Source organism: Bufo bufo, chromosome 6, assembly GCF_905171765.1.
Source record: "Bufo bufo chromosome 6, aBufBuf1.1, whole genome shotgun sequence".
NCBI classification, from domain to species: Eukaryota; Metazoa; Chordata; class Amphibia; order Anura; family Bufonidae; genus Bufo; species Bufo bufo.
In genome coordinates, this window is record NC_053394.1 from 268592808 (window position 1) to 268619869 (window position 27062).

The window sequence follows — 27062 nt, forward strand, 5'->3', positions numbered from 1 at the left end:
TATTCTAAGACAGAGGCGTTCCCATAGTGATGGTGACGCTTCTAGTTAGAATATACTACGAACTGGGTACATGACTGCCCCCTGCTGCCTGGCAACACCCGATCTCTTACAGGGGGCTGTGATCCGCACAATTAACCCCTCAGGTTACACACCTGAGGGGTTAATTGTGCATATCTTAGCCCCCTGTAAGAGATCAGGTGCTGCCAGGCAGGAGGGGGCAGACCCCCCTCCCTCCCCAGTTTTAATTTCATTGGTGGCCAGTGCGGCCCCCCCCCACCCCCCCATCCCTCTATTGTAATATCATTGGTGGTCAGTGTGCGGCCTCCCCCGGCCCCCCTTCTCTCCCTCTATTGTAATATCATTGGTGGCCAGTGTGCGGCCTCCCCCGGCCCCCCTTCCCTCCCTCTATTGTAATATCATTGGTGGCCAGTGTGCGGCCTCCCCCGGCCCCCCAGTGTGCGGCACCTGAGGGGTTAATTGTGCTGATCACAACCCCTGTAAGAGATCGGGTGCTGCCAGGCAGCAGGGGGCAGTCATGTACACAGTTCGTAGGATATTCTAACTTGAAGCGTCCCCATCACCATGGGAACGCCTCTGTGTTAGAATATACTGTCGGATATGAGTTTCACGATGTAACTCAAATCCGATGGTATATTCTAACATAGAGGCGTTCCCATGGTGATGGGGACGCTTCAAGTTAAAATATACCATTGGATTGGAGAAAACTCCGATCCTATGGTATATTAACTCCTGACTTTACATTGAAAGTCAATGGGGGACGGATCCGTTTGCAATTGCACCATATTGTGTCAACGTCAAACGGATCCGTCCCCATTGACTTGCATTGTAAGTCAGGACGGATCCGTTTGGCTCCGCACGGCCAGGCGGACACCAAAACGACTTTTTTTTTTCATGTCCGTGGATCCTCCAAAAATCAAGGAAGACCCACGGACGAAAAAACGGTCACGGATCACGGAAAAACGGAACCCGTTTTTGCGGACCTCAAAAAAAAACGGTCAGGTGCAGGAGGCCTAATGCAGACGGATCTTCGGATCCGTCTGCATGAAAGTAGCCTACGGCCACGGACCACGGACACGGATGCCAATCTTGTGTGCATCCGTGTTTTTTCACAGACCCATTGACTTGAATGGGTCCGTGAACCGTTGGCCGTGAAAAAAATAGGACAGGTCGTATTTTTTTCACGGCCAGGAAACACGGATCACGGATGCGGCTGCCAAACGGTGCATTTTCCGATTTTTCGCGGACCCATTGAAAGTCAATGGGTCCGCGGAAAAAAAAACGGAAAACGGCACAATGGCCACGGGTGCACACAACGGTCGTGTGCAGGAGGCCTTAGTCACATTGCTCTGACAACCCTCAAAGACTAATGATATCACCACTGATAGGGTAAGTAATCCATAAACCTCAGACAATTTTTTCTTTAAAGTGCTTATCCAGCTCCATACGGAGCCTTTTTTCCAAAATTTTATACAGCCGAAGTTTAGTCTTTCCTGTCTCTAGCTTTACAGCTATCTTTACTCTTCCTGATGTCTCCTCCATTCCTTGAATCCTAATTATGGCTATTGGCTAATCCCCTGGCCTGTTGATTCTGTCCAACTGTCTTCTGACTCTTATCTGCCAACATTTCCCAACTTGCATTTCTTTTTTTTTTTTTATCTGACTGCCTTGTTCCTGAAACAGTGACACTCGTGATTATTGGCTGTGTCTGGTATTGCAGCTTATCTCTCTTAGGCCTCTTTCACACCAGCAAGTTTTCCGTCCGGATGTGATGTGTGTGATGAACACATAGCATCCGGACATAATACTGACCCATTCATTTTAAGGTGTGTGTGTCTCAGGAAAAATTGCATAATGGTCTATATTGTGCGTTTTTCACAAAACCCTGACTACATAGAAGTCAATGGGGTTGCATGAAGAACGGAAGGCATCCGGATGCAATGTATTTTTCACTGATGGTTGCTAGGAAATGTAGATTGTTATTCTTCAGGGTTTTTTTTTCGTCTTAAAAATGCATGCTATCCGGATACAATCTGGGCAGAAAAAATGCACTGACTGCAATACTGACTGCAATTGCAGACAAAACTGATTGAACTTGCAAAACCATAATTTTTTTCCTGAACAGATTCTGAAACAATCTGTCCGTATCGCTCGTGAGAAAGGGGCCTTAAACTGAATAGGGCTGATCGGCAGTACCAGACTAAATCCAGAGTTGAGCTATTTCTGGGAAAAAAAGGCAGATAATTTTTTTCTAATTTTTGAAAAACACTTTAACCCCTTAGTGACCACCAATATGTCTTTTTTACAGAGGTCACTAAGGAGCCTTAGGGTGGGCTTCCACCTTTTTACAGTGGCTCAGTATAAGTGCTGCACAAATCGGCACCCCACGAATGAGATCGGGATGGGAAAGTTGGGGGCGATGTCTGTGCTAGGCAGCCTGAGGCCCAATGAAGGCTCCAGGCCTGCCTGCAGTGTTTCCCTGCGCTTCTCTGGTGCACCCTGAAGGTGACTGTCAGTATAGCACTGACAGTATAATGCACTGTACGACATAAGTTGTACAATGAATTATAGAAGAGATCAAAAGATCACCTGTTATAGCCCCCTTTTGGGACTAGATGGTTAAAAAATAAATAAAAAAGTTTTATTAAATAATAAATAAAAAAAACAAGTTAAAAAATTACCTTTTTCCATAGAATTTATTTTTTCCAGGGTTGTATATGGGAGATAGGGGGATGAATCTCTTATGTTCATCACAATCTTGGTAAAAATGGACCAAGGGGTGCAACTGACCTCTGTCACTCTGGTTATATGATAGCTCTGTAGTATCTTTAGTCAAATACAGTCTCTGAACTCTTTCTTTTGATATAGTGGAAGGCCTGAAGGTTATTTACTCCCACCAGTATGCAGAGATTTCTGTAGCCTCAATGTAGGTCCATTACCTTTCAATGACAAATGCTCTACAATCCTCCTTATAAGGTCTCTGAACTTTCTGATGCATCCAATAATTCTCTTCCCTCAAGGGCTGGCACGCTTATGGTGTTGTAATGCGTTGGACCTGAAGGCTCCCTGTTACCTGTGCTCCACACTATTTTTAAGTGTTTGCTCGCCTGCAGCTAACAATAGACTAGCTCACTTTCTCCTGGAGAGGAAGAGGTGGTGCCAGCTCTGTCTAGTAACAGTAGCTAAGAACCTCCCACTCCATATACAGTCTTTTGGGGCATACACAGTGCATAAAATACAGTGCATTAACACTTTGCAGTGGGCTTCCAGGACACTGCACTCTGTGCAGGGAAAAAACTTTGAAGGAAATGCAACATTAAACTAGCTCTGGAGCCCCATCTTTCTCAGGATCAGTGTAGACAGACCCCTACTGATTAGAAAGTGAGGGCAGGCTCTAGCAATATTCCATCAATTTCTGTGATGGTAAAACCACTTTAACCATAGTCACACTGAGCAAGAGAAGTTTCCAAACACATGTCAATAGAGACGAGTATAAATATATAACTGGTGAATTGCTCTTTAGGTCCCAAAATAAAAATAACTTTTGTTAATTGCAGAAATTAAGGTAAATTCATATTCTACAGTACTTTGTATACTGTACGATAGTAGTTACAACACAAGACAAAGCTTCAACCCTGCTGCTGATTACAAATGAGATCTTGCACAGACTAGAAATTATTTTACAAAGTCTACATGTAGATCAAAGGAATGTCTCTTACCTTGGGGCCGGTCATCAGAAAATTGTTCACTGACCTGCAAGAGTCAGAGCAAACCATTAATTGAAAGAAACAAACCCCAGCTTCATCATTCACACCATTCCAGGAATTTTTCAATCCCTTATATTACATTGAATAGGTGGATAGACCTATGTATGTTTGTGTGTTTTCACAGTATTTAATAGCTGAAGATTTCAATAAAAATTTCACATGAAAATATGAATAAGAAGGTGGTTTTATTATGTGAAGAATATTTCACATCTGAATTAGGAATCCCTTTTTTCTTTCTGTCATAACAGCAAAAAAATGGAATTCAAGCTGTGACAGATCAGCCTTGAACTGCTAAAAGATTAAAGATGTCTATACACATTAGGTGAAATTCGGGGGACAACCTATTTCATCAGGATCGGCCAATGATCTTATGTGTATGGATGTTACCTGACTATCCAGACTTCAACATGCCCAATCTTTTCTTCCCATAGGAGATAAGCCAGGGGTATTTGGCAGTGGCTTATTCCTTTCTCCCTATGAAAATAAATATGCACCATTGGCCAATGGGGCTGTCAAAGAAATAACGGTCAGCATGGCCACCTTACCACCTTAGGCTAAGGACACACATGCGCCTAGATTCCGGTATTCTGTTCTCGCATAGGAACAGAATACTAATATCGCAGGATCTGGTATATGCTGGACGACGCCAGCGCCCGCCAGATTCCATTCAATATAATGGGTCCCACTGTGTTCTGTCATGAGTACCAGCATTTTGCCAGGCAAAATACAGCTGCATGCAGTCATTTATTTCTGCTGGAATCTGTGACCGAGGCTACCTTTCCAGTTGATCGATAAAAGGTATTACTAAAATGTAAATAATTTCTGTCGCGAAAGCTGTCTAGATCAATACAATCATCCTCTTCCTTGTTATCCTGCACCTGTTCGGAATAGTAACAGCCTCAAACTACTCCTATGTATAGTAGATTAATACCCCTAATGCAAACAATTGTATGCATATGCATTGCTCCTACGTGTATTCGTAAGGAGATGACCCTTGTTTTCTTCCTATTCGGCTGATGGTGTTAAGATACAAGAGAGATGATAGATACTTGTCCATTAAGGTCCACCATGCCACTTCAGTCTACACACAGTAGGACATAATATTCTCGGAGCGTGCCCTGGCCTCACTCAAACCAAGCACTTAGTGATGTCACTTGAAGGTAACCATAACCCAAACAAATGACATCACTTAGTGTTCAGTTTAAACGAGGATACGAGTGCAAGGAGCTGTACCACCGGCTGTGGCACGCTCCGAGCAGATTACATCTCACTGTGTGTAGACTGAAGATGCATAGTGGACTGTAATGGAAAAATACCTATCACCTTTTTTTTATCTTAACACTATGAGCTGAAGATGACAAGAACCGTACAGTCATCGTATACTGTAGGTAGCAGCAATACATATGCATATGAGTGTTTGCAAACTAAGAGTAGTTTGAGGCTATTACTGTTCCAAACTGGTGCAGGATAACAAGGAAGAGTAGGGTCACTAGGGTGATATTGATCTAGACAGCTAGTGTGGTACCAATTATTTAGATTTTTTGTTGTTGGCATTTTGGTTGCAGTAGGAGCAGTACTGCTGCGCTACCACAGCGCTGTTGAAGTGGAGTTGTAGGAACGCAAGAGCCATCTATTGCTACATACTACAGTATCTCTAAAATGGCTTTCCAGGTTTTCCAGGAATATACAGTGGTAAGTGAAATGGCTAGTGTAAATGGACCTTAACTCTGCTTCACTCTGCATAACTTCTCCTGAACTTCACTATAACATCACTGTAATCAGGTTCCTCTCTAAATTATAAATGTTGTTATATTTCAGACAGTTTATTCTTGCAGGCCATTGGAAGAAATTCCTAGATCAAACATGAATATGTGTCTCTTTTCCATTAAAATATTGTTCATTTAGATAGGGTAGAGAAGCAGTTGAAATGGTTTTCTAGTAAAATTCATTGATGACCCATCCTTGGGGATCATAGGAGTTTGACCCTGGTGAGCAAAACGGAGGGGCCGATGTATTGGCAAGTCTAATCATAATGTATGATTGTGGCTGTGCCTAAATCACATTGAAGGCCTTTAGTTTTACATATCATTGGGTATATCAGGGGTCAAGCCACTACCTATGGTACATTGACACCCGACCCCGAGGATAAATTATCAGTGGGTATTGCTGGTAACCCTTTTAATGTACCATTTGACATAGTCCCCCTCCATCTTTTCCACTGTAAAATGGTAGTAAACATTTTCTATTGTAAAATGGTAGTAATCAATTTTATTCATAAAAGGTATTAACCTTCAAGATATTTCATCATAAAACGACGTTCTCTAAAGACACAACAAATACTTATATCAATACATAAAAGTTAATAGTACAAGAATTTTCTATAAGCATAAGTAACTAAAATTCTCACAGTAATCAGCTATGAAAGATATTATTTCAGTGGTTTTAAAAATATCTCCTAACAGATGCCTCTGGATTTGAGTGTCTAACTCTACACATAGCATTTCAATGAAAGAATGCTCAAGCTTCGGCCCCAAAGCTCAGAATTATACAAACTGTCTGTAGATGATGCAAAGGCTTCCACTTTCTGGTTGGGCTTCAACACTTTCAGTTGTGTCAAACTCTTGTCTTTCAGCCAGTTCTAAATAACATTTAATTATGAAGAGGCTTAAAATTAAAACTCGCACACCACGTATTTTTGAAGTTACTTGGTAACCATTTCTATGGAGCTTTTTCTAAAACAGGATATTGAAAGAAGGGGGAACAGCCATTGCAGAACTGCATAATTCTAGTGTGAGTTTCCATTCAGAGCCTATGCCAAGCACTTCATTTTACCTCTTCAAATCAAATGTATTTAGGTTGGGAAATGCCAAGGGCTGTATTTCTTTAAAGCATTTAGGACCAAACAGGATACCAGGGGGATTAATTTGAAGAGGTAACCTCTGATACCACAGGACAAAAAGGGATAAAGAACATGTGGAAAAACATTGATGCTGGTGACCAGTCAACATTATCATAATCCTATTAACTCTAAACCCAGTCACACCTGGTATGAAGTGGATCTAAGGGTGAAGGAACAGTAGTGGTAATACCAGTGTTCTCTAATCTGCAATTGGACTATGTAAAAGTGAATGGATAGCTTTGAAGAGACCAAATGTCCTTGTTATAGACTTCACATACACAAACATTCATTGACTGTTGGACTTCTAATCTACTAATTATCTACAGAAAGGTTTGTGTAAAGCATGCCTATACACAGCTTTATATTCTATTTAGACACATTTGTGTTAGTAGTTTTTTAAATATATTTTCTGCCTGTAGATGAATGGAGATACGTTTTAGAATGCAATGCAAGAATACTGTGAAAGCACACTTGTCTAGACATGACTGTGTAGCACACAGGACCTCTAAATTTCCTGCTCGTAAATAAATTCCACTCTCTATCTCTGTCTCTCTTTATGTTCATTCTCATGTCCAATTAACACAATTACTATAAAAATTTCCAGGTCTGGGCAAACACATTAGCACAGTCTGTGATCACTCATGCCTTTTTGAAAATCAGCAGCTGCCTTATCTAAATTGTTAATTTCTCGATGTGGACTGTGTTAAGCTGACACCACCAAATTTCTCCAAGAAAAATAGTTATAAAATGCAAAAAAACTGTCAGTATAAGTAATCTAGTAACCCTCCCTATCATACAATTCATCCGAATTGCAATTGATATCTTTATTTCAGACCATCTGAATACAGACATAAATAAAAGTCAGATTTTTAGCTTTTTGTCTTTTACCATAGATAAAATGGCTATAATATGTCAATGCCTTACAATGCAATGGATATCTGCCCTTTTAGTGGAACAATTGAGCTGGACATACCCATATAAGGCTCCTACTATGGGCACATACTGTACCTCTATGGTTCTTAGACTTTATATGGAAGCATGCAAGAATTCTCCATGAGAACCTATGATGAAAAAAAAATCAAGGCATGTTCCAACGCATTCCGTTTTACATTGATATTCTTCCCTAGAAGCAAATTCCATTTGCCAATGTGCATGCTCTATCCACATGCTATGTACTGTACATAGGCCTATGAGAAATGCTATTTTGAAGCCAAATGAGCATAAGTATATTATTATGGCAGGTAGATTATCAATATTGCAGTAATAATATTGGAATATTTTTTAAATCCTAGGAAGGACACCATACACCATACATAATCATATTTCATTGTCTTCTAAAATGTTCAGTTAAAAATTATACATACATACAAAATATAAAAACGCCTACATCTTACATTTTCTTATATCCTGTTTTCAAGTTTGTACAGCAAATGATAACTATGCAATTCTTTATTTCTTGTTTCCAAGCAGATTACATCTGATTGCTGGTAGTTCCAGCAGCAGAACAACTTGTGATCAGATTATTGTTGGGGGACCTTTTTAAGTAGGGATTGACAAAATAGGACAACTCTTTTAAGCTTTTGCAAAAGTGTCATTAAACCAGCATATCAAACAGTGCAGAATATTACATTTAACATTTAATAAATAAAATTATGGAGGTAATAAGATTGTATGGATTTAATCTAGAAGCACTTTTATGCACATGTAAGAATATGTTTATGGTATTTTGGTTTGCAGGATCTTACATATTTTGGTGTGTGTTAAAACAGTAAAAAAAAGAATAGGACTAAAGGCCTCTTTCCAATTTTATTTTCCTGGGATTAGTGACATTCCCTTGCATTTTTGATTGTTAAAATTATACAGTTACAACTTTTCCTCATTAAGTTTTTTTCTTTTTATATCTACTATAAACAACATAATGTTTGGAAAATAAACTTAAAGAGCTGTCCAGCCTTATTTAACAACCCCAATGATGGGTAAAAAAAAAAAATACTCTTCTAGCTGCAGACCCACCGTTTTTGTGCTGCTGCCCCATTCCTGGCTAGAATGGGAATGGCGTGACTGGAGAAAGGTGAGTTGTTTATTTTTACTTGGCCACATGTTACCACTATTGGGGTTGTTGGCTGCTAGGCTGGACAACTCCTTTAAAGACCATGGACACCTTTGGAGGCATTTAGTACTGAAATGCAGGTATTTTTGGCATAAATCATTTTAGTATTTGTTTTCTTTATTAAAGAGGTTTTCCAAGATTTTCATATTGATGGCCTATCCTCAGGATAGGCCATCAATATATGATCAGTGGGAGGCTGACTTCTGTCACCCCCCACAATCAGCTGTTTGAGGCTTTGTTGCAGCTTACCAAGCACACCGCCGTCCATTGGATACCGGCTGTGTTTGGTATTGCAACTAAGCCCCATTCACATGAATGGGACTGAGCTCCGAATAGGCCATGTGACTGATGAAGGTGATGTCACAGGCCTAGTAAGAGGCTTCAGCGCTCACCGCAGTGCTGTGGCCTCTTCAAAGAGCTATCACTCCCGGTCCTTAACCACACATATAAAAGAATATCCTTGACTTCAGTTGAATACTTTGCAACAAATCTTCTTTTTGATCATTATAGCAAACAGTATTATCAATACATAGCCCAATAGTCACCCTATATTAGGCGTATTTCTGGTGCAGATTGTGGAGCAACGGTCCTTTGCGCTGCAATCTGTGAGTTTTCCCACTCACACCAGGTCTAAAAAAGTAGGTGGGGAAGGGGACGGACGGGCAGGCCCATCTCATTTATCATTTTCTACGTTTAAAAGCTGTCTTACATTTAGAAGCGGCAGTGGATCAGCCGAATTTATGTAGTGGCTGGTGCCTCTACATAACTCAGACGGATCCACCGCCAGCTATAGGGGATATTAAGACCGGTGTCTAAAACGCAGGTCTTAATAAATGACTCCCTATATATTTAGATTTGATCAAGATGTGTTCTGGTGATTCCAGGACAACAAAAAGAAAAGGTCACAAACATTTGGCTAAACCACTTAACAATATATCACTGGAAACATCTGATTGTTATCTTTAGTTTCCACAGCATAGGAGGCACATATCTGGTTTTCCAGAGGATTGCCTTTTTTTATGACAGTCGTAAAAGTTAAGAAAGTCTTATCTTTTATCAGTGGAAGGCTTAATGTAATTAGTATGCCTGTAAGCAGATTCACTTATATCTAAACAAACATCCTTCACACTCGTGCACATCTTCACTTTCATCCTAGAAATTCTTTGCTGAAAGGGGAATAAAAACCCTACTAAGACGCATTTAGAATCAACTGAGCAGGCAATTATGGTTCCTTCCCAATCACCTCCTGCTTGTAAGTGGAGGTGAAAAGCTTCATTTATATTCAGCAATCACCTGCACTGTATGGGCCGCAGCCATCACTCGTCTTCATACCAATTCATTGTTTCTGGGCAGCAGTTGGCACTTTACACACATGATCAGCTACCCATAAATAATGATTTAATGTTCTGCATAAACAATGGATTTACCTGATGACTGGTCATCATGGAGGGATCGGCTGTACCTCTATGTGGTTTGATTATCGGAAATGAGCATTCGTACAAACATTCATTCCAGTTACTCGGCTCGATAATAGTGTAATTTCAACATTAGACTAAGCAATTTTTGGGCCAATTAATAGGAACAAGCGTTCATAGGAACATTCTTTACTAATAATTGGCCTGTATGATTGTGCTACTGATCCGCCAATACATGAGCAAATGCCTATTGTCTGATAATTTGCATATATTATCAGAATGAAATATGCACGATTACCGGGAGCACAGAATCAGGAATGTGCTGCCAATAATTATTAGAACTGAATGAGGGAGGAATAATTGCAGTAGCATTTGTTCCTCCCCTAATACACTGATTAATGTGTCTATTGTCGATCAACGCTTGTCCTGCCCAAATATCTGGCAATCTAATATGAGGTTATAGATAATCAGAAATTGTTCTGTCTAAATATCTGAAAGTCTAATAGGGTCCTAAAGGTCCCTTTTACATGGGACGATTATCAGGAACGAATGTTCATACAAATGCTAGTTACCAATAATCGAACCATGTAATGGTGCTGCTGACCGCCCACTTGATGCTGAAACAAAAAAAAAATTGTTTCTGAGCAGCAAACATTCTGTGTAATCAGGGATCTGCTGCCCAGAAACAATGAATCTGTATGAGGATGAGCAATCATTCCTCCCCGTACGGCGGAGGTGATTTCTGCATGTATATGTACTCTCACCTCCTCTATTGAGCAGGCAATTATCAGGAACTAACAGTGCATTCCTGATAATTGTCTGCCCCCTAAACCCAAGAAAATGGGCGTTTTATAGCAATCAATATGAGTTTTACATTAGAAGCTGTTAAAATTGTATTAAAATCACCTTTGTTCCATGAATATAAATTTACATTAAGTTTATTATTTTTTTTGGAATAGAAATACAGTATATGCATAAATAAATTACACTTTACTACCCTCAAAAATGATTGTTCTGTATTCCGTTTGATGTTAACTGGTTCATTAAAACATTGATCAGTCACAGCTGAAAAATAATTTTTACGTTATAATATATATTTAAGGTACTAAATAGCCCTTAATAAAAGGAGTTTCCAAGATTCTAAATGTCAGATTTTTTTTTCCAGAAGCAACCCAACATTTGTTCATTGGTTATCTTTAATATTGCAGCTCATCCTCATTCAAGTGATTTAGGATGAGCTGCGATGGGTAACAATACTGTAGCTTTGTTTTGGAAAAAAATCTGACATTTTATTTTTTAAAAATCCTGGACAACCCAAACTTTTTTTCCTTACAAACGTCTCGATGGCACCAAATACTTAAAAAAAACAAAAGAAACAAAAAAAAAAAAACATGGAAGAATGATTCTTATGCATTTAAAAGGAATGCCATTGCCTATGCATAACTGAATGAGTTAAGAATGTAAAGACTATTATTTACTGGTTATGTGCTATCTTCCAAGACTTTGACCTGAGGTGGAATCCTGATCATTTAGGCCAATTAGTAATTACCAAAGTGACTTCAAATTAGAATCTCAGATTCCATAAATTTCCAAGACATTCCATCCTAATAGTAATGATTTACTTTGTGGGAATTCCAAGTTAAAGGACCTTGGTGTGGGGTGGCTACTATTATTACTGGGTCATATCATGTTAATTCCTATACACAAGAAAGATGATCATTTGTGCACACAGATAAAGGAATCACCCTGGCTAATTTATTATTGGTTGTCTCCAGGCTCAGATAGAATATATCTGCTGTAAGGACGAACATAATGAAAGGTCAGGCTTCTCTCAGGAAACAGCAGCAAGTATATGGACTTGTGTCAATGACAACTATAGTACTGGAACAAGTAGCTATCCTTCTATCTAATACACAGTCATCATAGCCTACTGGCTGACAAACTTCAAAATGTGAATCCAATAAAAAATTTGATCACTTTCAACAAGAAGATTTGTAGATAACCTTTAGTGTAAAACCATGGATTTATGCATGAGTGATTGTTCACATATATCTGCAACTATATCCAATTTATTAAAGTCAGTGCAGATTAAAAATTATCACAAACTTTTGTGGTTTTTAATAAATAGAAAACTGTACATTAATAAAAACTGTACAACAGTGTGCCTAAGGAGAAAGTCTAAAGTGTATTTAAATAAAATAAAAATCATAAAATATAGCCTGTTATTTGGTGCAGTAATACTAGCTCTGCTACATTGTCAGATCTTAATTAGGTTGTAAGAGTTTGATATTAATGATTTATAATAAGTGTACTGATTTTAATTGTAATGAAAAAAATAAACTCATCTTAAGCAAATGTGGCAAATAAAACTAATAAAAATATTGAAGAATGTACAATATTAATAATTATATTCAGACTATGAAGGATAGGCAGACCTGCTGCAACGCTCCGGAAGACCTAAGTAAATTATGTGGCTAAAGCTGTCATAGATGAAACAAGTATATTGAACAATTCAATCGATTTTATAATATCTGATGATTGTTATGTCTATGGTGCAAAAAATGAATGGTTCCAACAAATGCAAATCTGCAGTGGCCAAACCACTTATTATTCATGCTTCAAAATTAGCATTTAGTTAACTATATTCAGAGAAACCTATGTGTGGACAATACAAATCGCTATATTTCATATCATACAACATTTCATTTGAAAAATGTCTTGAATTTATATATCGGTGTAAGCTTCCTCATGATTTAAAAAGCTTAAGGATGTGCCCATCCTAAGAATGAATGGTTACTCTGGTTTATGTCCTGTTCGTGCTTACTGATGTACCACATGTTTCAAGATTTTGTTTGAAATTATTTTCTATTCAGAACCATCTTAGGATTGTTTCAAATATTTTTTTATGCATTTAAAATATTTTTCCTCATAATTTGTAAACATACTTGTCAGTATACAAATATGCTAAATTTATGAACATAAAAGATAAAAGAATTACAAGAGGAAACTAACATTGTAATAAACTAATATTATATTAGTCTGTCCTATCTAGCTATGCTAATCTTTTCTGGGTGTAATATGCCATAAATCAGTAAAGGATTTTATTGCATTATATTTTTTACATACAATATTATAATAGATACTTTTTATGTATCACTACACAGAAATCATTATTATTATTGTTTACTAAAGGGCATTTTTGTCTTTTAGTTAAACTCAAGAACACACATTATTCTTGCAACTGAATAATAGTTCCAAAGATAAAGTAATTGTGCATAAAAGTAACACTTTAAAAACTGGTTGTTTTAAACATAAGTTGCAGAATCATGGCTGTCCTTCACATAAGATCCTCATAGAATACTGTCGGAATTAAATCAATCATCACTGAAAGGATAGTCTAGTTAAAGCAAAATCTGATGTCTGCATTTCATGACCTTACATCACATGCTAGGAACCCAGCATGTGTCTAGAAGCAAAAGAGATGTAAGGAATGTATCCTGGATTTGCAGATTTGCACTTTAAAGATAAGAATGGGGAGTTATACATAAAAAAGCACCAAGCTTCAAAGAAGCTATCTATTTATCTGTCTGTCTATCTATTTCAAAATATCTAGAAAGTTTAGTCGCATCAACTATTACTGGTCCTTTAACCTAAATTATGAAATAATTTTTATTAACTTCTGTATTTTCTAATCTGAGTATGAATCCTATCCTCATACAAGAGATAAAAACTGTTAGTTGACACTCATTGCTACTTACCAAGAATTCCCAAAATGGACTTGAAGTAGGAGGAAGATGATCAACAGGGAACCAATACACAACATAATCCAACACTGGAAAACCCTGAGACACTATAAGCAAAGACTGTTCTTCTGCAAGTTTAAGTCAGGACCGGTAAGGGATCCCAAGTGAGAACCAAGGGGGTAGAGAAATGGAGCTGCAAACCTACTAAGAAGAGATTATCTACTTAATTAAAGATTTTCCCTCTAAACCCTTTAGCCAATCAGAACTCAAGTGCCAGAGAGAGATTGAGTTGATCAAAAGAACACCCCAGGCTCCAATAAAACAAACACCAAGACAGAGGACAGAAGACAGCAGCTAAAAGGGAGGAGGGAGTTCAAGTAAAAGGGATCCTATATGTACAGTGCATGGAATTACATTCATCTGGATTTACTAACACTCATCTAGTACTTATAAATGTAAACTTCAATAAGAAATGTAATCCTAAGAATCAGAGGTTTTCAGATCAGCTTGTCAATGTGTTTATGGTCTGGATCATAAGCCACATCCACCAGTAGACAAACTGCATGAGATGTACTTATCCTTGTATTACTTTCTACTGTACCTAATAAGATATATGTTATAGTTAAGCAATTCTTGTATTACCTGGTTGTTAATTCTTATTATGTATGTGCCAAAGAATAAGTTTGATCCGAAGTTTAGGAAAATTTTTATTCGCAACGAATCCGAATTTCCTTGCGCTTCGTGGTAACAAGATGCTTTTTTCCTAAAATGGCAGCAACACGTGTTACAAAGTGAAAGTAAGAAGCCTGGGAATGCAAGATCACCCATAATGCCATGCAGACAGCTAAGCAGCAGCTAGCCAGCCCCTGTGATGTCACAGCCCTATATAAGCCTCATCACATGCGGTGTAAGCCATTTCACTGTGATCTGAGCATAGGGAGAGACGTGAAAAGTGCTAGGGACAGTGTTAAAGAAGCCTTTAATTGTGGAATATCATGGGGAGAGTTTTTACACACTGTAGGGTGAGCATAGGGAGACTGTAGGGACAGGGCAGGCTCTGTAATCTGAAGCTAAAGGGATCCATAGGAAACATTCCACTTTGCATCAATCACTGTGTAGGGAACAGAGCTATCTAACTGAACAGTGTCCACCTTGTTTAATAGAAAAGCAATTCCATTAGGCCTTGATTCTCAAATTGGGATAAATAACCTGTATAATTTAACTGTTATTGGGGTGTCTACCTTGATTAGTAGATAAGCAATTCTATTACGCCTTGATTCACAAATTGTGGTGAATAAGGTTTCTAATTTTAACTGTTACTGGGGTGTCCACCTTGCTTAATAGATAAGAAATTCAATTAGGCCTTGATTTTCAATTTGGGGTGAATAAGCTGTCTGTTATTACTGCTATTGGGGTGCCCACCTTGTTTCATAGATAAGCAATTCAATTAGGCCTTGATTTTCTAATTGGGGTGAATAAACTTCCTCATTTAACTGTTATTGGGGTGTCCACCTTGTTAAATAGATAAGCAATTCCATTAGGCCTTGACTATCTAATTGGGATGAATAACCTGTCTAATTTAGCTGTTATTGGGGTGTCTACCTTGTTTAGTAGATAAGCAATTCTATTACGCCTAGATTTACAAATTGGGGTGAATAAGGTTTCTAATTTTAACTGTTACTGGGGTGTCCACCTTGCTTAATAGATAAGCAATTCAATTAGGCCTTGATTTTCAAATTGAGGCGAATAAGCTGTCTGTTATTACTGCTATTGGGGTGCCCACCTTGCTTCATAGATAAGCAATTCAATAAGGCCTTGATTCTCAAATTGGGGTGAATAAACTTTCTCACTTAACTGTTATTGGGGTGTCCACCTTGTTAAATAGACATTCCATTAGGCCTTGATTCTTAAACTGGGGCGAATAAGCTGTCTAATAATTTTGCTATTGAGGTGCCCACCTTGTTTCATAGATAAGCAATTCTATTAGGCCTTGATTCTCAAACTGGGTGAATAAGCTGTCTAATAATACTGTTATTGGTGTGTCCACCATGTTATATAGATAAGCATTTATATTACACCTTGATTCTCCAATTGGGGTGAATAAGCTGTCTAATGCTACTGTTTTTGGGGTCTCCACCTTGTTAAATAGATAAACAATTCCATTAGGCCTTCATTCTCAAATTGGGGTGAATAAGCTGTCTAATATTATTGCTATCGGGGTGTCCACCTTGTTATATAGATAAGCAATTATATTACACCTTGATTCTCAAATTGGGATGACTAACCTGTCTAATACTACTGGTATTGGGGCGCCGACCTTGTTAAATAGATAAGCAATTCCATTAGGCCTTAATTCCCAAATTGGGATGAATAAGCTGTCTAATATTATTGCTATTGGGGTGCCCACCTTGTTTCATAGATAAGCAATTCCATTGGGCCTTGATTCTCAAACTGGGTGAATAAGCTGTCTAATAATACTGTTATAGGTGTGTCCACATTGACATTGAATAACTTATTTTACATATACAGTTACTGTTAGTCCGGATTTACATCACATTTTAAGCCTCCCTTTTATATACATGTTAGAAAAAAAAAAGGATACAAAAACACAGCACATCACGTTCTTGTATCCTGCACAGTCTTTAAAAAAAAAAGTATATGTTTTTTTTTTTTTTTTACAATAGAACTCTATGGGCAAAGGATACCACTGTATGGCATCAGTCTGAGGGATCCGTTTAACGTATATGTTTTTGTATATGCTAAATGGACAGGAAAAACGTGATGGGAACCCAGCGTTATTGTACAGTATGTCCAACAAAGAGGTGCCAGGGCTCTCCAAAGGATTGGGCAGTGGCAAAATTGTTGCAGCAACAGGCCAGAGCTGCCACTGTCATCTAGCGATCGTGTTTTGACGACCAATCCCGCTGTGCTGGAATGGTTGACTCAGTCTTCAATATCATCTCAACTGACAGCAGACACCCACAGCCAGCAGTCGGCGGGTTCCTTTGACACACTCAGTTGGCATGGCCCAGGAACAAGCTCTGTGCCTTCAGATGTCCTAAATAGTGATGGACGAACATCGACCGGGACGATGCGCGAACGCGATCTAATGTTCGCGAACCGCAAGTTTGCAACGGGCCCCATTCACTTTAATGGCAGACGAACCTGAAAAACCTTCAGGTCATTATTGCAGCCACCAAATACTTACAAGAAGTGCACAAATTGTCCCACAACATGGACAGTGACATACCAGAGGGGGATCAATGGCAAAAATTCCCACAAAAAATATGTATTTTAATCAGGGGCCATTTTTATGCATCTTAAAGGGAAACTGTCAAAAATGTGGCCTGCTGGAGCCTAGAAAATTTTAATTTTAGGCCACGGGAGTACAGGCCCCAAAAATTTGGCATTCACCTGACAGAAAACATATTAGACGGTCATTGGATATAAATTTTACTGCAGGCCAGTACAAATAGATGTCAAATACATATGTTTAACCCCTCGTTTGCCGAGTCCTTAAGGACTTAGGACGTACCGATACGTCCTAAGTCTAAAAGTAGATTGCGGCGCGGCGGGGGTTAATTGTGACAGGATGCCCGCTGAAATCATTCATGTGACCCCCACGTATCGGCGATCGCCGCAAACCGCAGGTCAATTCAGACCTGCGGTTTGCGGCTTTTACCTGGCGCAGCGGCGGTGGTCGGCGGTGCCATTGGGTCCCCATGCTGCTGTGGGGGGGACCCGATGCCATGGAAGGCAGCGCGATGTCTAAGGAAGGCATCGCGCTGCCTTCCGGTGACGAGCCTGTGAGATCCAGCCCCCTGGATCTCACAGGCCGGAAACTGTATGAGTAATACACAAAGTATTACTCATACAGCCAATGCATTCCAATACAGAAGTATTGGAATGCATTGTAAAGGATTAGACCCCCAAAAGTTCAAGTCCCAAAGTGGGACAAAAAATAAAGTGAAAAAAAAGTTTTAAAAATAAAGTTTTCCCCCTCAAAAATTAAAAGTTTCAAGTTAAAATATACAAAAACGTCATTTTCCCCCAAAAATTTCCCTATCAAATAGGGGACAAAAAAAAGTATACATATTACGTATCGCCGCGTCTGTATCGACCGGCTCTATAAACATATCACATGACCTAACCCCTCAGATGAACACCGTAAAAAAAAAAACTGTGCTAAATAAACCATTTTTTTGTCACCTTACATCACAAAAAGTACAACAGCAAGCGATCAAAAAGGCGTTTGCCCACCAAAATAGTACCAATCTAACCGTCACCTCATCCCTCAAAAAATGAGCCCTACCTGAGACAATCACCCAAAAAATAAAAAAAACTATAGCTCAGAATATGGAGACACTAAAACATCTTTTTTTTGGTTTTAAAAAAGCTGTTATTGTGTAAAACTTACATAAATTAAAAAAAGTATACATATTTGGTATCGCCACGTTCGTATCAACCGGATCTATAAAAATATCACATGACCTAACCCCTAAGATGAATACCGTAAAAAAAAAAAAAAAAAACTGTGCTAAATAAACCATTTTTTGTCACCTTACATCACAAAAAGTGTAATGGCAAGAGATCAAAAAGTCATATGCACCTCAAAATAGTGCCAATAAAACCGTCATCTCATCCCGCAAAAAATTAGACCCTACCTAAGATAATTGCCCAAAAACTGAAAAAACTATGGCTCTCAGAATATGTTGACACTAAAACATGATTTTTTTTTTGTTTCAAAAATTATATTATTGTGTAAAACTTACATAAATAAAAAAATGTATACATATTAGGTATCGACGCGTCCGTATCGACCGGCTCTATAAAAATATCACATGACCTAACCCCTCAGATGAACACCGTAAAAAATAAAAAATAAAAACTGTGCTAAATAAACCATTTTTTGTCACCTTACATCATAAAAAGTGTAATAGCAAGCGATCAAAAAGTCACACGCACCCCAAAATAGTGCCAATAAAACCGTCATCTCATCCCGCAAAAATCATACACTACCCAAGGTAATCGCCCAAAAACTGAAAAAATTATGTCTCTCAGACTATGGAAACACTAAAACATGATTTTATTTGCTTAAAAAATGAAATCATTGTGTAAAACTTACATAAATAAAAAAAAAGTATACATATTAGGTATCGCCGCGTCCGTATCGACTGGCTCTATAAAAATATCACATGACCTAACCCATCAGATGAATACCGTAAAAAAAAAAAAACTGTGCTAAATAAACTTTTTTTGTCACCTTACATCACAAAAAGTGTAATAGCAAGTGATCAAAAAGTCATATGCACCCCAAAATAGTGCCAATAAAACCATCATCTCATCCCGCAAAAATCATACCCTACCCAAGGTAATCGCCCAAAAACTGAAAGAATTATGGCTCTCAGACTATGGAAGCATACATATTAGGTATCGCCGCATCCATGACAACCTGGTCTATAAAAATATCACAATATCTAACCTGTCAGATGAATGTTGTAAATAACAAAAAATAAAAACGGTGCCAAAACACCTATTTCTTGTTATCTTGCCTCACAAAAAGTGTAATATAGAGCAACCAAAAATCATATGTACCCTAAACTAGTACCAACAATACTGCCACCCTATCCCGTAGTTTCTAAAATGGGGCCACTTTTTTGGAGTTTCTACTCTAGGGGTGCATCAGGGGGCCTTCAAATGGGACATGGTGTCAGAAAAACCAGTCCAGCAAAATCTGCCTTCCAAAAACCGTATGGCATTCCTTTCCTTCTGCGCCCTGCCGTGTGCCCGTACAGCTGTTTACGACCACATATGGGGTGTTTCTGTAAACTACAGAATCAGGGCCATAAAGATTGTGTTTTGTTTGGCTGTTAACCCTTGCTTTGTTACTGGGGAAAATGGATTAAAATGGAAAATTTGCCAAAGAATTTAAATTCTGAGATTTCATCTCCATTTTCCAATAACTCTTGTGGAACACCTAAAGGGTTAACGATGTTTGTAAAATCAGTTTTGAATACCTTGAGGGGTGTAGTTTCTTAGATGGGGTCACTTTTATGGAGTTTCTACTCTAGGGTTGCATCAGGGGGGCTTCAAATGGGACATGGTGTCAAAAAACCTAGTCCAGCAAAATCTGCCTTCCAAAAACCGTATGGCATTCCTTTCCTTCTGCGCCCTGCCGTGTGCAGGTACAGCTGTTTATGACCACATATGGGGTGTTTCTGTAAACTACAGAATCAGGGCCATAAATATTGAGTTTGGTTTGGCTGATAACCCTTGCTTTGTAACTGGAAAAAAATGATTAAAATGGAAAATCTGCCAAAAATGTGAAATTTTGAAATTGTATCTCTATTTTTCATTAATTCTTGTGGAACACCTAAAGGGTTAACGACGTTTGTAAAATCTGTTTTCAATACCTTGAGGGGTGTAGTTTCTTAGATGGGGTCACTTTTATGGAGTTTCTACTCTAGGGGTGCATCAGGGGGGCTTCAAATGGGACATGGTGTAAAAAAAAACAGTCCAGCAAAATCTGCCTTCCAAAAACCATATATGGCATTCCTTTCCTTCTGCGCCCTGCCGTGTGCCCGTACTGTAGTTTATGACCACATATGGGGTGTTTCTGTAAACTACAGAATCAGGGCCATAAATATTGAGTCTGGTTTGGCTGTTAATCCTTGCTTTGTAACTGGAAAAAAAATATTAAAATAGAAAATCTGCCAAAAAAGTGAAATTTTGAAATTGTATCTCTATTTTCCATTAATTCTTGTGGAACACCTAAAGGGTTAACAAAGTTTGTAAAATCAGTTTTGAATACCTTGAGGGGGTGGTTTATAGAATGGGGTAACTTTTGGGTGGTTTCTATTATGTAAGCCTCGCAAAGTGACTTCAAACCTGAACTGGTACCTAAAAATTAGGTTTTTGAAAATTTCTGAAAAATCTCAAGATTTGCTTCTAAACTTCTAAGCTTTGAAACATCCCCAAAAAATAAAATATCATTCCCAAAATGATCCAAACATGAAGTAGACATATGGGGAATGTAAAGTAATAACTATTTTTGGAGGCATTACTATGTATTATAGAAGTAGAGAAATTGAAACTTGGAAATTTGCAATTTTTTTATTTTTTTTCGTAAATTTGTTTTTTTTATAAATAAAAATGAATTTTTTTACTTCATTTTACCAGTGTCATAAAGTGCAATATGTGACGAAAAAACTATCTCAGAATGGCCTAGATAAGTCAAAGCGTTTTAAAGTTATCAGCAATTAAAGTGACACTGGTCAGATTTGCAAAAAATGGCCAAGTCCGTAAGGTGAAATAGGGCCGAGTCTTTAAGGGGTTAAAAGAACAAAAAATATAAAATTGGATTAAAAGCATGGCTAACGATATCCCCCCTCTTGAAAAAAACCAAATGATAATAGTTGAAATTCGATAACACGTGGTCATCGTCAACAGGTGTTGAATTCCCCCGAGGTCCCAAACATTAGGCATTCACCGGACAGAAAAGAACAAGTAATTATGTGGCTGGAGGTATATTAGAAGGTCATTGAATGTCAATTTTACTGCAGGCCAGTGTAATACAGCCCCAAACATTAGGCATTTACCGGACAGAAAAGAACAATTGATAATGTGGCTGGAGGTACAATATGCGGTCACCGTATAACAACTTTACTGTTGGCCAGTTAGATTACAGGCCCCAAAAATTATACATTCACTGTACATAAAAGATCAAGTGATTATGTGGCCGTAGGTATATAAGATGGTCAATGGATATCAATTTTACAGTAGGCCAGTGGACTACAGGCCCCAAAAATTATTCATTCACTGTACACAAAAGCACAATTGATAATGTGGCTGGAGGTATATTAGGCGGTCACCGTGATAACAATTTTACTGCTTGCCAGTTAGATTACAGGCCCCAAAAATTATGCATTCACCGTACATAAATGATCAAGTAATTATGTGGCTGGAGGTATATTAGACGGCCATTCAATATCAATTTTACTGCAGGCCAGTGTAGTACAGGCCCCAAACATTAATCATTCACCGGACAGAAAAGAACAAGTAATTATGTGGCTGGAGGTATATTAGACGGTCATTAGATATCAATTTTACTGCAGGTCAAATACATATGTTTTAAAATATTAAATTGGATTCAAAACATGGCTAACAAAATCCCCCCTCTTGAAAAAAACCCAAATGATAATAGTTGAAATTCGATAACACGTGGTCGTCACAGGCGTATCTGTATCTTAATCAGGGGACATTTCTATGCGTCTTAAAGGGAAATTCTCTGAAATGTGCCCTGTGGGAGCCTAGAAAAAAATTATTTTAGGCCACAGGAGTACGGGCCTTAAAAATTAGGCATTCACCTGACATAAAAGAAATTGTGATTATGTGGCTCGAGGTACATTATGTGTTCACTGAATAACAATTTTACTGTTTTTTTTCCTTCACTTTTTTGGGGGGGCAACTGGTATATCACACCAGTAGAAATTATTTGTTACAATGTTGTTTGCCACTATCTGTAGCTGAGGTAACGCAGCAATACCGCAAACAAATGCTGCACTACCCAAATGCACTATATAGAAAGTATATTATTGGTATATAACACCCCTGCTTCAATCAATTTTTTCAGGGGGCAACTGGTATATCACACTAGTAGAAATTATTTGTTCTAATATCGTTTGTCACTATCTGTAGCTGAGCTAACGCAGCTAAACCGCAAACAAATACTGCACTACATAGAAAGTATATAATTTGTATACACTCACCTAAAGAATTATTAGGAACACCTATTCTATTTCTCATTAATGCAATTATCTAGTCAACCAATCACATGGCAGTTGCTTCAATGCATTTAGGGGGGTGGTCCTGGTCAAGACAATCTCCTGAACTCCAAACTGAATGTCAGAATGGGAAAGAAAGGTGATTTAAGCAATTTTGAGCATGGCATGGTTGTTGGTGCCAGACGGGCCGGTCTGAGTATTTCACAATCTGCTCAGTTATTGGGATTTTCACTCACAACCATTTCTAGGGTTTACAAAGAATGGTGTGAAAAGGGAAAAACATCCAGTATGCGGCAGTCCTATGGGCAAAAATGCCTTGTGGATGCTAGAGGTCAGAGGAGAATGGGCCGACTGATTCAAACTGATAGAAGAGCAACGTTGACTGAAATAACCACTCGTTACAACCGAGGTATACAGCAAAGCATTTGTGAAGCCACAACGCGCACAACCTTGAGGCGGATGGGCTACAACAGCAGAAGACCCCACCGGGTACCACTCATCTCCACTACAAATAGGAAAAAGAGGCTACAATTTGCACGAGCTCACCAAAATTGGACTGTTGAAGACTGGAAAAATGTTGCCTGGTCTGATGAGTCTCGATTTCTGTTGAGACATTCAAAGGGTAGAGTCCGAATTTGGCGTAAACAGAATGAGAACATGTATCCATCCTCTGATGGCTACTTCCAGCAGGATAATGCACCATGTCACAAAGCTCGAATCATTTCAAATTGGTTTCTTGAACATGACAATGAGTTCACTGTACTAAAATGGCCCCCACAGTCACCAGATCTCAACCCAATAGAGCATCTTTGAGATGTGGTGGAACGGGAGCTTCGTGCCCTGGATGTGCATCCCTCAAATCTCCATCAACTGCAAGATGCTATCCTATCAATATGGGCCAACATTTCTAAAGAATGCTATCAGCACCTTGTTGAATCAATGCCAAGTAGAATTAAGGCAGTTCTGAAGGCAAAAGGGGGTCCAACACCGTATTAGTATGGTGTTCCTAATAATTCTTTAGGTGAGTGTATAACACCCCTGCTTCAATCAGCTTTTTTGTGGGGCAACTGGTATATCAGACCAGTAGAAATTATTTGTTCTAATGTCGTTTGTCACTATCTGTAGCTGAGGTAACGCAGCTAAACCGCAAACAAATGCTGCACTACGCAAATGCACTATATAGAAAGTATATTATTGATATATCACACCCCTGCTTCAATCACTTTTTTTTAGAGGGCAACTGGTATTTCACACTAGTAGAAATTATTTGTTCCAATGTCGTTTGTCACTATCTGTAGCTGAGGTAACGTAGCAAAACTGCAAACCAATGCTGCACTACCCAAATGCACTATGTAGAAAGTATATTATTGGTATATAACACCCCTGCTTCAATCAGTTTTTTTGGGGGGCAACTGGTATATCACACCAGTAGAAATTATTTGTTCCAATAGCGTTTGGCACTCTGTGTAGCTGCAGTATCGCAGCAGAACCGCACACAACTGCTGCACAATACAAATGCACTATAATATACTTTCTATGTTAGTATTAAGTATTAGTTAGTATATTACACCCCTCAGTAAGTCCCACCTATCGATAGAACACCTATACCAGTCCTTAAAAGGACTTTTGTGGCCCTATTAGCTAGAGTTTGGTGTCCCTAACAGTCTGTCCCTGCTCCACACAGCAACCTCTCACTACACTGGCAAAAGACTGAATGTAAAATGGCGGCCAGATCTAATTTATTTATAAGGTCGGGGGTATGTCCATGTGCTGAAACTTCTCAATTGGCTGTCCTGTACCACCTGATGGATGTGTCATGGGTCAAAGTTCTTCACAATGTAAAAGAATATGGCACTGCCGGACATCACCATATGTTAGCCCGTTCGGCGAATCGCGAACGAGCAAAGTTCGCCGTGAAATGACCAACGGGCAAACCACAAGGCCATCTCTACTTATCGATCACGATCCCCCCTGCTGCGCTGAATGTCCTTTCAGCCAGGACACTCGACGAGGGGCAAGCCAAGAGTTCCATGGCAAATTGTGCCAGCTCTGGCCACAGGTCAAGCCTGCACACCCAGTAGTCTGGGGGTTCCTCGCTTCTCATAGCGTCAACATCGGCCGTTAATCCGATGTAGTCGGACACCTGTCAGTCTAGGCATTCCCTGAGGCTGGATCCGGAGGGTGGCTGTCGATGGGTTGGCTGCAAGAATGATCTCATATCCGAAGTGACCAACAAATCTTCAAACCGCCCTCTTCTTGCATGCGCTGTAGGATTCGTACTCGCAACTGTTTCTCTGTGGGTGGAAATTCCTCTGCCAGCGCCCGCAACAGCAGAATGCAGCATCTCTCGTAGCAAGCCCTGGAAATGCTGCATTCTGACAGCCCTCTGTGATGCTGGTAACATGTCCTCCATTTTGTGTTTGTACCGGGGGTCTAAGTACGTTGCACCCAGTACTGGTCCTTTCCCTTTATGCTTTTTATACGGGGGTCCTTCTTCAAACACTGGAGCATGAAAGCCCCATTTGCACTAAATTAGAAGCGGTGGAGCGCCCTGGCTCCTGCTCATCGCCCAGGAGAATGTCATCCTTGGTCTCCTCCCCCCATCCATGGACAACACCAGGGATCCCAGAAAAGTTTAAAGCCTGCTCTTCTTGCTCCTCCTTCTCCTCCTCCCCCCAGGCACCATCCTCCTCTGACTCCTCTTGAGACTCCTGCTGACTTATCTCAGATGGAGTAGCTCCCCCTGGGAATTCATTTAGCATTGCGACTTCCTCATCGTAAGGTACGATGTTACTGATGGTGCCCTGGCTGCGACTGACCTGCATGCGTCGCGCATGAGCAGCCACTGGCGTGGTGAAAAAAAACCCAAGCTCCCCAGAACCTGTCCTGCCGCAGAGTTCGTACAGGTAGTAGTTAACGGCACGTTTCTGCTGGAGCAGCCTATCAAGCATATACAAGGTGGAGTTCCAGCTCGTCGGGCTGTCACAAATCAGACCTCTGACGGGCAGGTGGTGTCGCCGCTGAACATCAGCAAGTCGAGCCACAGCCGTGTAAGTTCTTCAAAAATGGGCAGAAATTTTCCTGGCCTGCCGCAAGACGTACTGGACCCCGGGGTATTTGGCAATGAATAGCTGCACGACTAAGTTCAGGACGTGTGCCATGCAGGGTAGGTGTGTCATTTTGCCCTGTTTCAGCGCGTTCAGCAGTTTGGCAACGTTGTCGCACACCACTTTACCAACTGTCAAATTGAGCGGGCTTAGCCACTGATTGGCCTGTGACCGCAGAGCTTAAAGGAGTGCAGAATCGGTGTGGCTCTTGGCTTACAGGCACAACAGCCGCAGCACAGCATGGCAACGTCTCACCTGGCATGTCGAATAGGTTCTGGGGAGCTGGGGGGTTGGGGGGAGCGGAAGAGGCAGTAGCAGTGGAAAAGGAGGAGTCAGCCGAGGAGGAGACGGAGGATGGAGTAGTAGAAGAAGAGGCAGGCCTGCATGCAATCCGTGGCGGTAACACCAAATCCACACGGGTGCCACGGGTTACATGCTTGACGGCCGTCAGAAGATTTACCCAGTGGGCAGTAAAAGTTATGTACCTTCCCTGCTGGTGTTTGCTAGATCACATGTCTGTGGTCAGATGTATCTTGGCACCGACACTGTGTGCCAGAGATACATTCACTTGCCGCTGAACGTGGCCATATAGCACTGGGATGCCCTTCTGGGAGAAATATTTCCTTCCGGGTACCTTCCATTGCGTTGTACCAATGGCCACAAATTTTCTAAAGGCCTCCGAGTCCACCAATTTATATGGCAGTAGTTGGCTGGCTAGCAGTTCCGACAAGCCATCGGTCAGCCATTGGGCAAGAGGATTATCCGGCGTCATAATTTTTTTACGCTTGAACATTTGGGCCACGGAATCCTGCCTTGTGCCAGATGAACGCAACCACGGCACAGTGTAAGGTGCTGATAAATCTGGCTGGCCCCTACATTTCACAACCACTTGAGCCTTGTGGGGGCCCAGGAAATGTATACAGAAATAAATGGTTTATCTCCCCAAGCGACAGGAGAGGAACAGGAGGAGCAGAAGGAGCATGAGGAGCTGGAGGGAGATAAAGAAGACCAGACAGATGATCCCAACAGAACATGGCAGTATGTAGTGGAGATGGAGGCAGGGAGTCCCTCCGAGTCCTTTGTGCAAATGGCCAGATGCATGCTGAGTTGTTTGCGTAGTGACAGCTGCATTATCACCATTCGGCAGAGGGAATGACTACTGGCTCTCCACAATGTTAGACCCTCGCTACTGGGCCAAAATGGGAGCCTTTTTTTCCACC

The 27062-nt window shown here is 39.9% G+C and overlaps 1 protein-coding gene across 1 annotated transcript in view; it reads right to left on the reverse strand.

Moving 5' to 3' along the window:
* Positions 1–27062, reverse strand: part of WNT8B (Wnt family member 8B) — a 115295-nt gene that overhangs the window by 72294 nt on the left and 15939 nt on the right. Inside the window, exons 2-3 of the mRNA XM_040438420.1 lie at positions 6335–6423; positions 3738–3771 (exon numbers count right to left, since the gene is read on the reverse strand). Of these exons, the coding sequence (XP_040294354.1) occupies positions 3738–3771; positions 6335–6423 (123 nt within the window). The remainder of the gene's footprint in view (positions 1–3737; positions 3772–6334; positions 6424–27062) is intronic.